Source organism: Taeniopygia guttata, chromosome 20 (assembly GCF_048771995.1).
Source record: "Taeniopygia guttata chromosome 20, bTaeGut7.mat, whole genome shotgun sequence".
Taxonomy (NCBI): domain Eukaryota; kingdom Metazoa; phylum Chordata; class Aves; order Passeriformes; family Estrildidae; genus Taeniopygia; species Taeniopygia guttata.
In genome coordinates this window covers 12,647,475-12,664,340 of record NC_133045.1, presented here as the reverse complement: position 1 = coordinate 12,664,340, position 16,866 = coordinate 12,647,475, and the positions used below count along the sequence as shown (strand labels likewise).

General features: G+C 50.8%; 1 protein-coding gene across 4 annotated transcripts in view; it reads right to left on the bottom strand.

Moving 5' to 3' along the window:
- PMEPA1 (prostate transmembrane protein, androgen induced 1) overlaps positions 1 to 8,399 on the bottom strand; it is a 41,245-nt gene extending 32,846 nt beyond the window's left edge. The window contains exon 1 of one of the 4 annotated variants that reach the window (XM_030288475.4): positions 8,119 to 8,399. In XM_030288475.4, the coding sequence (XP_030144335.1) occupies positions 8,119 to 8,221 (103 nt within the window). In that variant the 5' untranslated portion in view covers positions 8,222 to 8,399. The remainder of the gene's footprint in view (positions 1 to 8,118) is intronic. The other 3 variants (XM_030288474.4, XM_030288473.4, XM_030288476.4) reach the window with 3 other exon arrangements.
- Positions 8,400 to 16,866: the final 8,467 nt, after the last annotated feature.

The window sequence follows — 16,866 nt, the reverse complement described above, 5'->3', positions numbered from 1 at the left end:
GGAGAATTAATCTCTCACAATTAGTGAAAAGGGACAGAAGGAGAGAAAGGCCACCTTGTAAGATGCTGTTCATCTTCCCTCAACCACCACAGATACATTTGGAAGGAAAACTGACCACCTGGCCAGCACTGTGAGATGTTGCACAGCTGTTTTGTCTGGTGTGCCAATGATAAACCCTACCCTGACCATCAGCACAAGTTAAGTATAAGGCCAAATTCTGTGTGTAAAGCTTACGATGACCACAGTCTGCACCAGCAGAGACGGAGTTTGCCACGACAAATATTCCCAGTGCAAGTTCCTGATCCCTCTCTGCATCTCGATGAAGGCAGAAGGGCTGTGAGGATGGTGAGCTCCTCAGGAGGCAGGCTAGACACTCAATCCATCTCTCCTATCAGACCAGCGTTAACATTTAAACAGGACCTGCTGTTGTGATCTTCAGCAAGGAGCAGATGTGGTTTTGAGTAATGGTGAGCATTACTTAACCAGTTATAGTCACTAATGTAATTGACACCTATTCCATCATCCTTAATACACCCACTTCTTTCTCCGATACCATAAATAGATTAGAAAAGTTTCTGCAGATGGCCATGACCCCATTTGTTTGTGCACTTAGCCATGTATGAATCACTCTTGGCTTGTAGCAGCACTCTGGAATTACTGAAAGATAACTAGTCGGCACAGACACCAATAAATGAATCATGCTTTCCACAAGACCAAACCTTTGGGCTTTTACAGACTCCAATTACAAAGTAAGAAGAAAAGAACAAAGAAATTACTCAGTCTATTTGCACAAAGTCATGCAGAGTTGATTCACAGTTTTACAGAATTATTACTGACAATCATTTGTAGGGGGTTAGCGTAACAAACCAGCTACTTTACATATTGGACAGAATGAAGAGATGGAAAAAAATCCCCAAGCCATGTCTTGTACATATTCTTTGAAAAGTAGCCTTGATTTTTGTGCCAGTAACTCTTTTTCATCCTTGGTACGCTCCAGGCCTGGGGGTTAATCAGTTTTCATTCGCCAAGGCTCAATTCTGCTTTGCTGGGTTGCTTGGGCCAAGTTTGCAAATGTGGGAAATCCTGTTGCACCTGCTGAAGAGCACAAACCATCACAGACACAATCCCTCAGCTCTGAAGGCTTCAGCAGGGTCTCAGGAATGGTTCAGAGAACTGCCATGTGCAAAAGCTTTTGCAGAGAACTGCCATGTGCAAAAGCTTTCTAACTGCATGCTTTTGAATGTATACTGCCAAGTGAAAAATTACCCAGTCTGAGGCATTTTATTAAAGAGATGTGCGAGACTGAATATACCAAGCACAAATGTGTGAACCACTTGAAAGCACTGTGGACATCCACCAACACTGACAACTTGTGAGGCAAGTTTCCAAAGATGTGCAAGGTGTCTTTACGTAACACCACAGTCTGGGACACGCTAACACACACCACACACAGCGAAAAACACACCCTCTTCTAAGTGGAGCATTAGCCTACTCCTGCACCAGTCAGAAATGGCAAGTCTGACTACCTGGAGAAAAAGGGGACACTGATGGATTACAGCCTCTAGCAGTGCTGCCTCACTGTACACCTTGAAAAAGCAGCATTTAGTTAAAAAAAAACCCTAGAAGTGAAGGTGGAGTAAATGCCAACCTGAGCCTGAACACAGACAGTGCCCTGGTTGTACCATCTCTGAGTGGGATGGTGACTGACATGTCTCTGGGCTACATGCTTCAAATCAGCACCCTGTTCCAGAGAGATCCAAAAACAGGGATAACGCCCCACTGAGCACAGTCACTGACAGTTTGGAGGGATGCAAGTCAAATGTACACACAGCTCTATTTATCTAAGGCCTACCAGTACCCTTTGCATGTACTGAAGACCCAACTTCCTGGGTGAATTTACCATGCAAATGAAATATGTGCCCTGTTTTACACACCTGCTCCACAAGCAGAGTGTGCCAGCCTGGTACAGCTCATCAGAGCCAGGAGAGGCCAAAACCAGCACCAGGAGAGCTGCCACACAGCTCTAAACCAATTTGGGAAAACCTGATTATTTGTCATCATGCTTGAGGCTGCTGATTTCCAATGAGAGAGATGTATAAACCTCTCCCCAAACTGGATTCAAGATGCTATGGAAAATTTAAATTAAAACCTTAATAAACATTCTCAATTCTTACTCTTCTCCATAACACGTAAATTAATGCAAAAAGCTCTCTTGTATAAGAACATGTAGGCACCAACAACCTTCTCCCTCCAACAAGAGTTGATCTGAGGAGGTGCTGTAGATAGAAGGGAAGGAAAAAGTTCCCAGTAGGGTTGTCTTTAGAAAGCTCAAGTTATTAGAGCCAAGCTTTCTGGTGCAATGCAAAACTAAAAGAATGCATGTGCTAAACAGTAGTGTGTCCTTCAGAAGGGGAAAAAATAGCTAAATCAGGATCCTGCAGTACTAGGTGGATGCTTGGATAAACACTGTTCAACACACCACAGCAGAAATGCTAATGCAAGTTTAGTTTTCACACCGGAGAGATTTCAAAAGATTTGCAAAGCTTTGATAATATTTAACATCTTTACTAATTTCCTTTTTGGTGCAATCATAAATTTACCACGGTAGCCAAAAGATCTGGGATGAACTACAAGTTCTAGCTGGCTCCAAAGCCAACAAGAATAATGTGTGCTGTTACTATTTTCTCTCAAAACATACCTCTGCAAAACTGACTCAAAATGAGAAAAGAAATTGTGAAACTGTCATTACAAAGAAGCATTTAAAATGCAGATCAAAGTGCTGCCTTAGAAGCTGTATTCCTTGCCAAATCATCAAAGCTCTCTTTACTCTCAATAACTCCCCAGATCCTCTGATTTGAACGATAAATTCTTACAGATGAAATTTATCTGCTTTAAAAAATAAAACAACAATCAAAAAAGCCCAAATCCCACAAGTCCTTTCTCTGCTTACCAACTTCTTCATTAACCAGTTCATTTGGAGCCACTTTCCTGTATTACTAAATTAAGTTTCACGGATGTGTTTATGCCTGTGTGTGCACACACAGGGTACCCTGAGACCTCCTCAAGTACTGAAAACTTGTCAGCCCTTGGTGGTGCATGTGTGCAGGGTCTCTCCAGCTCCCAGAGGGGTGTGTGTGCAGGGTTTCTCCAGCTCTCAGCCCTGTGTCCAGGTTCCAGGTGCTGGCACTCATGGAGCTGCTCCCATGCTCTATGCCAGGATCGACCTTGCCCTGCTCCCCTACACTCCACACTCACCCATCGCTCCTGGAGGAGCTCCCAGACCACCACTGCATTCCCTGCAGCAAGGAAGCAGCAATGCAGCAGCCACTGATCAGTTCTGGAGGATGGAAGTGAAGGGTCAGATCTCGCTGCCACAGAATTCCTCCCTGTTCCTCCCTGTGCCGGACTCGGCCGCGCCGCTGGCAGACGGAGCGGGTGTGGGATGCATTTCCTCACCTGGGACCTGCCCGAGTGACCTACCTCCTGCCACCCAAAATAGTTATAAAATAATCACCCAGCAATCCAGCCACACAGACAGGAAGAACACTGCATTAAAACATCCATCGACTGCAATGATTCCTGAGCTTTATGGACGCCCGGGAGCGTGCTCATGGCGTGAACCAAGTTTCCACTCAATTGCAGCGAAGTGGCCCTTGTACCTCTCTCCTCAGCAGCTCTCCAGCCCGGCTCTGTCACTTTGATGCAGCCCGCCAGGAGCAGACACACCGTGTGGCAGAGAACAGGAGGGATCTGATAAGACAAACCACACACCAGTACGGGATCTCCCTCCAGGAACCAAACTGGTTGGCAGTTTTCACACGAGACACCACTGCAAATAAATTACCTTTTTTTTCACTAATTAAGCTTAGCAAATTCTGACAGCTGCTGCTACCTGAATGAAATAACATCAACAGACATGACTGTACACTGAGTTACTCAGGAAAGGAGCAGGATTGTAATTACCCTTTATTAGTGACACCATGTAGTTTGGTACTTCCCTTGGAAAGGTCTCCTCATGTCTCTCTACTTATAGTTTATGTTTACAAATTCATTCTAAAAATGGATTTATCAAACCACCAACTTCAGTCTGGGAAATATAAAATTATTCGTTTTTTTGATGAGCAACAGCAAATAAAAGTAAGAACACGTGATTGTGAGTGCTCTTCTCTCCATTCACAAAGGAAGCAACTAATTCAATATCCCAAAAATGTAGAGGTAATCCCAGACCCTACCTTGGGAATTCCTGGCTTTAAGGACAGGAATATGGTTGCTGCTCCCCACACATCCTTCAGTTCTGATGTTCTCACAACCAGGATCTGAAAACACACTATGGAGGCAAACATTCAGGGGGTGGAGGATGCCTCCATGCCAGAAGGTAACAGGACTTACTGCAGCAAACACCCTGACACTGACTGAAAAGGAAGAATGAACCATGTCTTGCCTCCGCTTGGCATTATAAATGATCACCTCTGATTATACAGGATCATTCCTGGTGCCATGTGCTGGTCCCGCTGGGCAGCACAGCACAATCCAGGTGTTCACCCACAGGAAAAAACAAAGTTTGACTGTTTTCCCTGCATTTCCCTCTCTGTGTCTTTTCATTCTCCCTTTTGACATCGATTATAAAACACTAAGATCAAAATCACTACCTGAGGGCACAAATAAACTGAAATTTTAATACAGACCCCTGTGCTCTCCAAGCTTAGGGAATCAGGCCTTTCCTTGGGTAAGAAAGGTGGGGCCCACAGAGCTGGCACTGCAGAGTGTCTGGGTCCCCTGAGGTGGCCAAGGGCACACACAGACAGCTCTTGGGCCGCCCTAAGTAAATCCACCCACGCTCTGCTCCTCCAGGATCACACCTTGGGATGCTGATCTCAGCAAAAAGCAGAGCTCGCCACAGACACATAACCAGAGCCAGACATAGGGAACTCCCCGCTTGGCTGAGGTCAAACTGAGATGCCACAAAGTGAACATCCTCTGGGCAGGCACTTTCGGGCTTGCTGAAACACTGGGAGCAGCTCTGGCTTCCCTCCATGAGGAAAACTTTGCGGGGGAATAAAGAAGCACATGGTTCATATCCACTCTTGCCCTGGAATAAGCCATAACTGCCGATGACAGAGTGTCAGGAAAGAAATGCATTTGTCAGAAAAGCAGCGTGAAAGTGGAAAGAAGGTGTGATCCCTGGCTGAGCCATGTGCATTTGGTTTGTTATTAAACCGAAGAATGTGAAAACCTAGAAGTCTTGGCTTGGACGGGAACCTGCTCTCAGCCCAGCCGGACACGGCGCTGCAGCTGGGGGGGATCGGCCCATTGCTGGGAGATGCCTCCCAAAAATCCCTGCACGATCAAACTCCCGCACAGCCCGTGCCGAGAGCTGCCCCGGCGGCTCCCGCAGGATGCCCGGGGGTGCCCGGGGGATGCCCGGGGGATGCCCGGGGGATGCCCGGGGGATGCCCGGGGATGCCCGGGGGATGCCCGGGGGTGCCCGGGGGATGCCCGGGGGATGCCCGGGGGATGCCCGGGGGATGCCCGGGGGATGCCCGGGGGATGCCCGGGGGATGCGGGCAGGTGCCGCTGCCGGGCAGGCAGGCAGGCACGGCTCCTCGCCAAATAATTAGTTATTTACAGCCTGTTCCGTGGTCACCCCTGACCTCCTCCACCCAGCCGAGGCGATTAGAGCCCACTGCTGCAGCCGTCTGGCTGCTCAGCACCGCCCGGCACATTGGCACTCCAGCCCGGCGGCGGGCGAGACTCGCGCCCCCGCCCCCAAAAAAACCTTTTTTAATCCTAATCTGGGAGCGCCACGCACAGAAACCAGCTGCTTCCTCCACCGCAGCGCCGCAGCCGCCATAGGGAGGAAAGCCTGCGAGGAAAAGGGGTTTGGGCATGGGTTGGACAGTTAACCTATTTAGAGGGTTGTAAATCAGAGTTTTGTGTTCCTCCCCGTGCCACTTTCCTGTAGCGGTCCTGCCTGGTAACTGAAAATTTTGGCTGAAAAATGTAAGGAGCATCTGGTGGTAGCTGCTCTGAGGTTCCCTCAGAGTCGGATCAGAAAGAGAGACAAAATCAAGCGACTGGAGGAGGAAAAACGCTGTAGAATGAATTTATCTCAGGGAGGCTCAGCTCTGCCCTGTCCACCGGAGCCAGGTGCGGGAAGCGATCAGGTAACAGCCCCTGTAGTGCCACCAGAGCTCTCCTGCAGCACAGAGGTGAGCAGTGCTGCCCGCCATCAGCAGGAAATAAATAATAACATCGGTGATAAGAAACCTACCCCAACATCAAATAAGGAAGAGCAGCAGTAAGGGAGGCTCTAAGGCTCCCAGCTCATGTGAACTCAGCACCTGAGTGTCGGGACCCCGGAGCTGACAGAGGGCAGGGGACAAGTCGGGGAAGGACCTTGAGAGCATCAGGCATGAGGCTCCCACAACACCCATCCCAATCCAGGCAAGGTTTCCTCCGGTGTCATTCAGTGTTCCCTGTCTCTCACCCCCCCATCCATAAGCAGCACCTGCCTCTTGCCAAGCCTTTCACATGCTGACAAAAATGGGGGAAAAATTATAAACTATGCTATTTCTAAAAAGTCAAAGAGTGAAATTAAAAACCTGAGTTGTTCCAACCAAACCTCATGCCAAGAGTTAGACTGGAATAGAAGCTTTTTCTTCAAAAGACATTACACATTTTAATTCACAACTTTTATCACAACCATGAGCCTTGATCAGACACAAAGTCTCATCCTTGAGATTCTGTGGCACATAGTTTATGTTCAGCAACTGGCCGACACAAAAAAGAACTATATCTTCATTACATATACACTGCTATTGGTATGCACATCTAGCCCGGCCTGTTAAAATCAGGGAAGAATAATGGTCTATTCAGTACCGGCAGTGTTAATAAAATCAGGCAAATCCAGCTTAGTTTTGTCTGAACACGAATGAGATTAAATCAAGATTAAAAGTGCATACAGTACAAAGGGTATGGTTTATGCTAAAATTCAGAATGAACACATTTTCGTAACCGGTATAAAAATGCCTTCTCCGGGACTCAAGGCACCTGAATTAAACAAGGATGGAGCTGGAGAAGGAGAAGGCAGACGACACCGGACAAAAGCCATCCAAAATACCAAGGGACAGATGCTCTGCAGCCCCGCTGGAGGTAACGGGGCAGATCCTGTGCCAGCAGAAACAGGCACAGCTCAGCTGACTCTCCCTGCACGCACCGAGCGCCAGCCTGCCCCGTCGCAGTGCCAGGCATATATGCAAAATCCAGACTCTTTCCCAAGTTTTCCTTTTGGGCCATTTTGCATTAGGCTGTGCAGGGTTTTGGATCTCAAGGCACTGAACAAGATGCTAAGCAGGGTACAATCCTGGCAACCCTCCTGCACTCTGGGATGCCTTGAAAACCTTCCCTCTACAGAAAATACCGATTGCTTAAAACTGCCAAAGAGCCCAACTCATTCCTCTCCCCTCAGCAGTAATATTCCTTCTCTCTCACCTCCGTGCACTTCATTTCCAAGAGGGAAAGAGCACATAGAGAAGTGGTGAATATTTAGGTCAGGCACTGCCCTCACTGCTACTCTGCGAGGGTTGAAAAATATTAATGAAAAAACCCAAATCGCCCTTCGGAACAAAAAGCCCCGAGGGGCTGGAGACGGGGAGAACAGGCTCCCAAACACTCCCAAACCCCACTCGAGCGTCCGGCCCGCGGGTACCCAGGCGAGGGTGATTTACACGGGGGCAGCGCAGACCCCCGGGGGAGGATGGGGAGCGCCCAAGCATCACCCCCGCAGGACGGGCAGGGCACCGCGGGGAAAGGGCGAGACGGAGCCGCGATGGGGAAGAGCGGAGCTCTCGGCCCCGGTGCCGGCGGGGAGCGGCCGATCCCGGGCAGCTCCGGCAGCCCGGCCCGCGCCGTGTCACAGCCGCACCGACATCCCAGCGGCAACAGATGAGAGAGCGGGGCTCGCACGGAGGGGGAGAGGAAAAGCACTCCGGGAAAGCGCATCGCAGCCGAGGGTCCCGGGCGCCGCCGGGAGCCCCGCGGAACTTCCCCGCCGCCGGGCACTGCCGCACCCCGGGCACCTCCCGCACCCTCCCCGGGAGCAGCAGGACTGGTACTTACTGATCTCCATGCTCTGGAACAAAGACCTTTTGCAGTTGCATGTGCAGGACACATTGGGCTGAATAGCTACGGCCGTGCTGTTCAGCCCCATGAAGTTATACATTTAAACACACACACACACGCACAAAAAAAAAAAAAAAAAAAAAAAAAAAAAAAAAAAAAGGAAGGCGACGGCGACACAAAGAACTTCCCGGCCGCCGAGCGCTCCCCGGGCAGCACCACATAAAGCCGGGGCTCCTCCTCGGCGCGGGGGGGCGGAGGGAGGGAAATGCAGCTGCGATCAGAAATTGGAAATAAAAAACCCGGCGCGGCGCAGCGCCCCCGGCAGCGGCTCCGCTCGGCCCCGCGGCTGCTCCGCGCCCCTCCGGCCCGGGAAGCGGCAGCGCTGGGCCCGGCCGCGGCAGCCCCGCACTTTTGTGGGGCGCGGCGCGGTGGGAGCGCGGTGGGAGCGCGGCCCGCCCGCTCCCGCTCCGCTCCCGCCCCCCGCGCTCATTCACGGCCACGGGGACGCGGCCGCGCCGCCGCCGCCGCGGGCGGGACCGTGACGTCAGCGCCAGACGGGGACTGCCCTTCCCTTCCCTTCCCTTCCCTTCCCTTCCCTTCCCTTCCCTTCCCTTCCCTTCCCTTCCCTTCCCTTCCCTTCCCTTCCCTTCCCTTCCCTTCCCTTCCCTTCCCTTCCCTTCCCTTCCCTTCCCTTCCCTTCCCTTCCCTTCCCTTCCCTTCCCTTCCCTTCCCTTTTCCCTTCCCTTCCCCGCGCTGTCCCGGGGAGCGGGTCAGGCTGGAAGGGACCAACCCGGTGTCCCCGCTCCCGGCTCAGGCAGGGTCATCCCCGAGCACAGGGCACAGGATCGTGTCCAGACGGCTTCTGGAATATCTCCAGCGAGGCAGACTCCACACCCTCCCCGGGCAATCTGTTCAGTGTTCCTTCACCTGCACAGAAACAAAGTTTTTCCTCATGTTCTGGTGGAAATTCCTGGCCATCAGTTTTGTAGCCTCTTGTCCTATTGCTCAGCACCACAGAGCAGAGCCTGGTCCATCTTCTTGACATCCTTCCTTTGGATATTTACACATATTGATGAGGTTCCTTCTCAGTCATCCCCTAAGTCCAAACAGGCCCTGCTCTCCCAGCCTTTCCTTGCCAGAGATGCTCCAGTCATTACTGCACCCACCCACCCACGGTGGATTTTTAAAGTACCACCTGCACTGAGCCCACCCAGGGGGGTCCAGTGGCACCCCCAGCTCCCAGCCTCCAGCAGGACCTGGCAGAGCTTTGCAGATCAGCTCCAAAAGCACCTGGATTTGTAATCCTGCTGGAAAAGTACCCAAAAGTCAGGCTCACCCCACAACACCCACCCAGCTGTGGGGGCTCCACACAGCCAGTCCCCAGTGCAGCATTTCAGACAGAAAAATAGGAAAGATTAGAAAAGAGATGTGGGGGACAAACCTGTAAGGGCCAGTCTGGCCATGGCTGAGCTCAGTGAAAATTCTCATTAGCTCCCATGGTAGTGCCAGTGGTGCTGCTTAGAGCTCGGGCACTATTCCCAACATTTTCCCACTTTTGTTTCAAACCACATGCTGTAAAATGGAGTGACCCCATTCACTGCAAGACAGGTAAAAGGAAAAAAAAAAATCTCTTCCCTAAGGGCTCATTGTGCCAAGGTTTAGAAGAGACAGATTTTTTTTTTTTTTTCCCTGGGAAATAAACCTGTGAAAACAAAGGTTTATACTGAAAATGCTGAAACAAGCTTAACTACAGTGGTGCGAAGTAGCTGCTATAATACTTGGTGAATCCTGTTACTGGGAGATAAAGGCAGCTTCAGTTATCTTCTAAGAAAGCACATTTCCCCATAAGTGTTGATAGCTCTGATTTAGGATTTGGGAGTATCTGAGGCATCCCCAGCTGGGCCTGCATTCCCCAGAGATGCTGTTGGGAAGATGCACCGAGGTGAGGACAGGCGACCAACCAGCAGAAATCCTATTCCTACAAAGCTCAAACAACCACAGATGGATGGTCTCAAAATTTGGGGCAGGGACAGTGACACTCATCGGTAAGGTTAAACCTTTCTTTCCCTGCCCAGAAAAGGAATTTAGTTCTACATGACTGCTACAAACTTATGTTAAATACCCACCCGTACTTTACTCGTGCAGCCCCATCCAGTCCTGTGAAAATAGCTGGAGAGAAGGAACAAGGAATTGCCGGCTTGTTTAATCTTTTACTCTTTGCCACTCGACAGATGGTAACTCCCAACAATTACTAATCCAAAGGAAACACGGAAGAGGATCGTGTGGCTCGGATAGAAACAAGCTTTGAGAAGTTTGTGCTCCCCAGCACTGAGAACATGTGAATTATCCAACAAGTGCCATTCCCAAAGGCAGGGGAAGGTGCTGGGGTGGCAGCAGAGGTGGGAATTGGTGTGCTGGGAGATTAGGGGCAATTGCATGAAAAAAATCTGTGCTAGAGCTGGAGATAAAGCATTTCCAATCCTATTTTATATTTTGTTTCCTGCATTGGTTTCCTCAGGAGGGGTAATCGTGATTCCTTCAGGTTATGTCCGGCCAATTTATTTTGTGGCAGTGAGATTTTTAGAAATGCTTAGTGAAAATGTGAAGGAAGAAACATTACCCCTGTTACAGGGATACTGGGCCCACTAGCCCAGAAAGGACATCAAGGAAGTTAAAAGCCAGGCACACACAGGGTCAAAATTCTGAAGACAAATTCCAGTTCTGATACGCTTTATCAATCAACCTACTTTTATAATTTATCTGAAAATACATCTTTATATTATGTTTAAAACACTTGCTGGTTGAACATTAGCGACATTCTTCCAAAGGACCTTTCTTGACTGGACAGAAAAGGTGGCTGGAAGCTTATCTGAGCCTACCAGCTTACAACTAACATCCTTTGCACTTAAAACACATAGCACTGCCATAAATAAGTCAAGGTGAGGACTGCACGTGTCCCTGTGTCATGTCAGGTCCCAGCTGGCAGCACCAGCCCTGCCACTGCTGCCGAGCCCTCTGAGCTCTTCAGCCGTGTGGATGTGGCCACAGTTCACGCTGGATTCAGAATTCTTGGATTTTAAGACAGTGGTAACACCCTTAAACAGTCTCTAGAGAGTGAATGCAGCTCCAAGCAATGGATTGCTCTTCTGAGGCAGGTCAGTTCCTTGAGTGGAGGTCCTTCTCTGCAATCTCTGCTGCAACAGGCACAGCTTTGCCTTCCAAAAGGCTTTGCCATCCCAAAGGCATCACCCCTGGGCACAGGGACGGGAGATGGGGTGCCTGAGCAATGGCACTGCCAGCACCCCGTGCCCAGGCTGCCCTGGAGCCGTGGCAGAGGCTCCTGCCCTCACCCATGAATCAGCTTGTTCTAGGGGGAGTTTTTACAAGTTCACAAAGCTCTAGTGGATAAAGGCTCCCATTTCAGGTGCAGGCTGCTGCAAGTTCACACATCTTCCCAACCTTCTTTAAAAATAAAGAAAAAATAACTGTTTGCAAGTCAATGCTGGTTTAAAAATGCTGTTTACCACCATCTCCATTTCATCTGAACGACTCATGTGGCTTTAAGAATAATCAGCATTTTTCCACCATGATTTAAGAACAAATAATTAAAGTCATCCCAGATGGGCTTGTAAAAATTAAAAGTACATCAACTAACTTAAATGCTTCACCCTGTTCTTTGTAGTGACACCATCCAGCCTGCAGCCCAATGCATTTGTCAGAGCTTCTGTCCCAGCAGCGAGTGCTGCTCATCTGTGGGACATTTCCAGAACACACTGTTGTTGATTTTGGCTCCTGTGTTGTCACTGATCAGCTTTTTTCCACTTCTTTTTATGTTTTCCCTGGAGACACCTCAGACGGCTCCGGGATGAGTCTGGAACTGCGAGATCTCCCTTTGCTTCCTGGGTTTGCTGTAAAATTTCAGAGAAAGCCAAGGCTGCTCCCTGGGCCTCGGGCTCTGCAGCCATGGAAAGGGACACAGGAGCTCCGAGCTCATCGGGGATCCTTGGACAAACTGAAGGACATGGGCACATCAGGCTGCCATGGCTAGTCAGGAATAGCAACGTCATTTCGCTCAGTGCTAGACCAGAAGTCAGGCATTTGCCTGTGCAGTCACATTTAAATATTTCCTTTTATTCCTCACTGCAACACTCCAGCATCACTTAGATCATTACAGTGCAGCGCTATGGATAAATTCATAAAATGTAATGGAAAAGCAAGATCCATCTGAGAAATAAGTAACCTTAAGAGTCAAACGGTGTTCAAGACAACCCAAGGAAAAACAAAACAAAAAGAACTCCACAACTCCCAAAAGCTTTGTTAACTAAACAGTTGTCCATTAAAGAGTCCAAATATTTCACAGCATTAGTCTTCGGATTAATGTTAAATCGATACGCACTAACGCAATAGGGCAATAGTTACCATGGTGAATAATTCTATATTTATTTTCAAGCAAGCCTTATTTCTAACAATTCCAGACATGGTTTCCACTTTCTGGTGACTAACCTCTCAATTTAAGTTTATTTTTCTAACTGCTTGGTTCCAGAAACTCAGGTTTTCTCTCCAGCAATTATAACAGGATCTCTGCTGCCACAGAGGAGAACAATGCCACGGGGACATGGATGCTCAGCAGCTTTAGTCAAGGGTCCCACTTAGGAGGTTTTATTCCCAACCAGGGGTGATAAAAAGTCAGTATTTGTTTGTAATGAAAATTCTTCACGGAAGCCACCAGAATGTAATTCCAACCCATTCTGTCTTATTTGGGGCCTGATATAACTCTGGCTGACATCACTGGAAAGACTCCACCCTACCTTTACATTTTATTGAGGCACTGGTGGGAAATACATCACCCTCTGAATTCACAGCTCCCTGCCTGAGCGCACTTCATTTCCTCGTGCTAGAGAAACCAGGATGGCACATGTAAAATAAACCAGCGCCGAGGGAAGAGTTCTAACTGCATCAACATAAAACAACCCCTGACTTGTCTTAAGGCATTTTGGAGGGGGGAATGGCGCTCTGGAAAGCAAACTAAGGTGACCCTGAGCTCTGCCACAGCCAGGCGAAGACTTCAGGCTCATGCGAGGAAGCAGCTGAGTGATGCTGGAATGCTGCTCGGAACCGCTCCCAGCGGGGCTTTGGGTTAAACTGCGCGTGTTTGATGCCCACCGACACCCGCCCACCCCGAGCGCTCGGTGCAGAACCGCCGCACACGCCCGCGGTGGCCGCAGCACATCGGCTGCGCTCCGGCGCTTCTGCTCCGTGCACGGGAGGTCAGCTCGGACAAAGCCGGGAGTCATCCCGGAGCCCCTCCGCGCCCGCCACGGGCGAACTCCGGCGGAGGGCGAGGAGGAGGAGGCGGCTCTGAAGATGCCCTTGCCTTAAGTCGCCATTCAGCGGCAGCACAGGGCGAGCCCCAGCCCTCCTCCCGCCATCACCATCACTCGCGGACGGGTATCCGCAGGAATGCGCCCTTGGTCCCGCACGGAAAACCCAGCGGGACCGGCTCCCAGGACAGAACCGCCTCCCCCGGTGGGGCGCGGCCCCTTTAAGTCGCGGGGCAGCCCCAGATGGCCCCGGTGTCACGGGCAGGCGCTGCCCCGCCCCCTCCGGCACAGGCCGCGCGGGCTCAGCCAATCAGAAGTGACGGCGGCGGCCGCGGGGCGCGAGGCAGCCAATCAGCGCGGGGGGCGTGGCGCGCGGCCGTGCGGGCGGCGGCGCCACGTGGGGCGGGGCCGTGACCGCGCCGTGACCCGGGGCCGCGACAAAGGCGCGTTCCCGCGCCGCCGCCTTAAAGGGACAGCGCGGGCCCCGCGCCGCCGCCGCGGCCGTGCCCGGGCGGGGCGCCCCGACCCCGACCCCCGGCGCTGCGGGCTCTGCGCGCCTTGGGTGTGCCGCGGCACCGCCACCGCTTCCTGCCCCGGTCATGAACCGGCTCAGCCGCCCGTACGCACGGCGGGAGGGACACAGAGCATCGCCTCTGCGGGGTGGCGGTGACCGTGCCCTGCCCCGAGCTGGGCACGGACGGACGGACGGACAGACAGGGCTGGGCTGTGAATCCCCCATTCCCTGCGCAGGCCGAGCCTGTCCGGCCCGTGCCCTTAAACTCCGCTTTCCTTTAGGCTTGACTCATTTCGCACCGTCCCGGTGCTTCTCCGTGACAACCCCGGTGTGACAGCCGGGGTGCCCGGCCCGGTGTCCCGGAGCCGAGCCGGTGCTGCCCTGCCCGGCCCGGTGTCCCATGGCCGAGCCGGTGTCCCGGAGCCGAGCCGGTGCTGCCCTGCCCTGCCCGGTGCTGCCCTGCCCTGCCCGGTGTCCCGGTGCTGCCCTGCCCTGCCCGGTGCTGCCCTGCCCGGCCCGGTGTCCCGGAGCCGAGCTGCCCCCGGGCCCGGTCCCGGGCAGGGTGGGCGCTCCGAGCCCCGCTGCTCGCACCGGGCACGGCTGACACCGTCGGGAGGCTTCGACACCAGCGAGACAGCAAAGCAAACAAACGGCGGGGCTAGGAAAGAGGGAGGATCCTGGAACACAAATGCTCCCATAAATGTCTTTTCCATAAGTCTATTTACTCAGCTGCTGAAATGATTTCAACTGAGTGATTAGTCTTACACGCTAAAACCCAGCCATCCATTCTCTTCTCCGAGGGTCCAAAATACTACATCTGGTACTTTATCTGCAGTCTATTTCCCCCCTTTTGTTCCAAAGAAAGCCTTTCTGCAGTATTTGATCCCCAGATGCTCTGTATCATCACAGTTTGGGCTCAGAGGTGAATCACAGATATTAAAAGTGGTTGTTTCAGTCCCACTCGGCTGCAGAGAGCTGAACCCTCCCTCACAAAGAGACAAAAAGGATAATTTGAGAACCTGCTTTTCAAAGAGAACGAAGAGGAAGTGTTTTAATTTCAGATGAGAACACCCTTAAAATGTACATTTGACCTCCTGTACTGCCTTGGAGTGTTGTAGCCCCAAACCCAACATGCTGTTTCTGGGATGAGGTTCTCTGGGGGCTCCTCTGGTTCCTAAAATACAAACCAGGAAAAATAGAGGCCTTGAAGACTTTATGTGAGGGCAGATCATCATCATCATCAGCCTTGGTGATTCCCTGAGCTTGAAACTGTCTGTACATTATATATTGTACATCCAGGTGACATCCAATAAAACAACACAGGATGTATATAAAACATCACCCTCTGTCCATTACAAATAATCTCTAGTTTTACTGGAACATTTAAAAATCCCAAATTTTTTGCCCTTCTTTCCGAGATCACATGGAGTCTTGCCTGAGCCTGGTACTGTTTGGCACAAAGAGAACTTATAGGCACATCTAATTAAATTGTATGAATCAGGGATATTGAATTGTTGAAGGTTTATTTTTTCTTGTTGTTATTGCAGTTTTTGGATTTCTAATGATTCTGATAATCTACAAAACTATAAATTCTAAGGTTTAAGAGAAAACACAAAAAATACCCTATTTTGGGGCTCCAGGGAGCATGTGTGAATCTGATTTTCCAAATGAAAAGAGTTATAACATCAGTTAAAACCTAAAGGCTTCACTTTCTCAAATCTTTTATGCTAGATTTTATACAGCTAATACATCGCCAATGTTTCCAAGGAAACCAATATGCCCTGTTCTCTCTGAAACAAATCTCACTATTAAAACAATTAAAAACTTAATCTGCGTTCTCCTCCCTCCCTCTCCCTCTCTGCTTTTAGTATTATCGCATGCATTTTAATTAAAAACATGAGTGCAATAAATTTTTTACACATACGTAGGCTACAGCGTAAATTACCTAAAGGAACCTTGACTCCAGAGCGTAATAATCGGGAACGAAATATATCACAACAATTGAGCAAAGCCCAATTAACAGGAGCCCTGACGAATCAATTACAGCCCCTGCTCATCTCTGAAGGCCACTAGCTGTAGGTGATGGAGAGGAGTTACAAACTCAGCCTGGCTGTGGGGAGACAGCCTCAGGTGTTGGATGTGGGGTGCACAAAGCCCTGGAGCTCTCCAGTCCTGGCTGGAGGAAGCTCTGGCCAGCCTGGGAGGAAAGGCAGCTCCCACAGGGCACCACACCAGCTGTTGGGAAGGAATATTCCTGATTTTTCGGGCTCAGAGGGGACTCCTATAAAAGATGTGTAAATGTGGTGCTTAGGGACAGGGTTTAGTGGTGGCCTTGGCAGCACAGGGGGAATGGTTGGACTTGATGACCTTAGAGGGCTTTTCCAACATAAACCATTCTGTGATTCGATGAAATGAATCCAGTGAGAGCCCCAACACCCCCACCTGCACACACTCACTGCAATGTGAGAGTGCCTGGAGAAAGAGAGGGCTTGGAAATGCATCACTGATAGCGAGCTTGGAGAATCTGACAGGGCTTCAGAGCAGCTGTCAGAGCACCTCCCTCCCAAGTTGAGTGGCTTGGCATGGATGGGTCAGTTGGTCCTGTTCTTTTTGAGGAAGTTCTGTGTTCTGCCAGGTTTCTTTGTCTGAGATTTGGGGCATGCAGGTCTGAGGTCAGTGCTGGAGGCACCTTCCATCAGCAAGAGCACAGCCCTGTCCCGGGGAGGGCAGCCCTTGGACAGGCTCCGCTGCACTGCCTGAAGCCTCTCCTGGTTTGTTTGTGTTGACTTGGAGAGCACCATTGGTGTCCCCAGGAGCTGGAAAACCACCAGGAACCGCCGGTGCCAGCGCCGAGGAGCTGAAAGGCTGGCTGCGAGCACACAGCTCGGATCCGCGCTCCCAGTGCTCTGC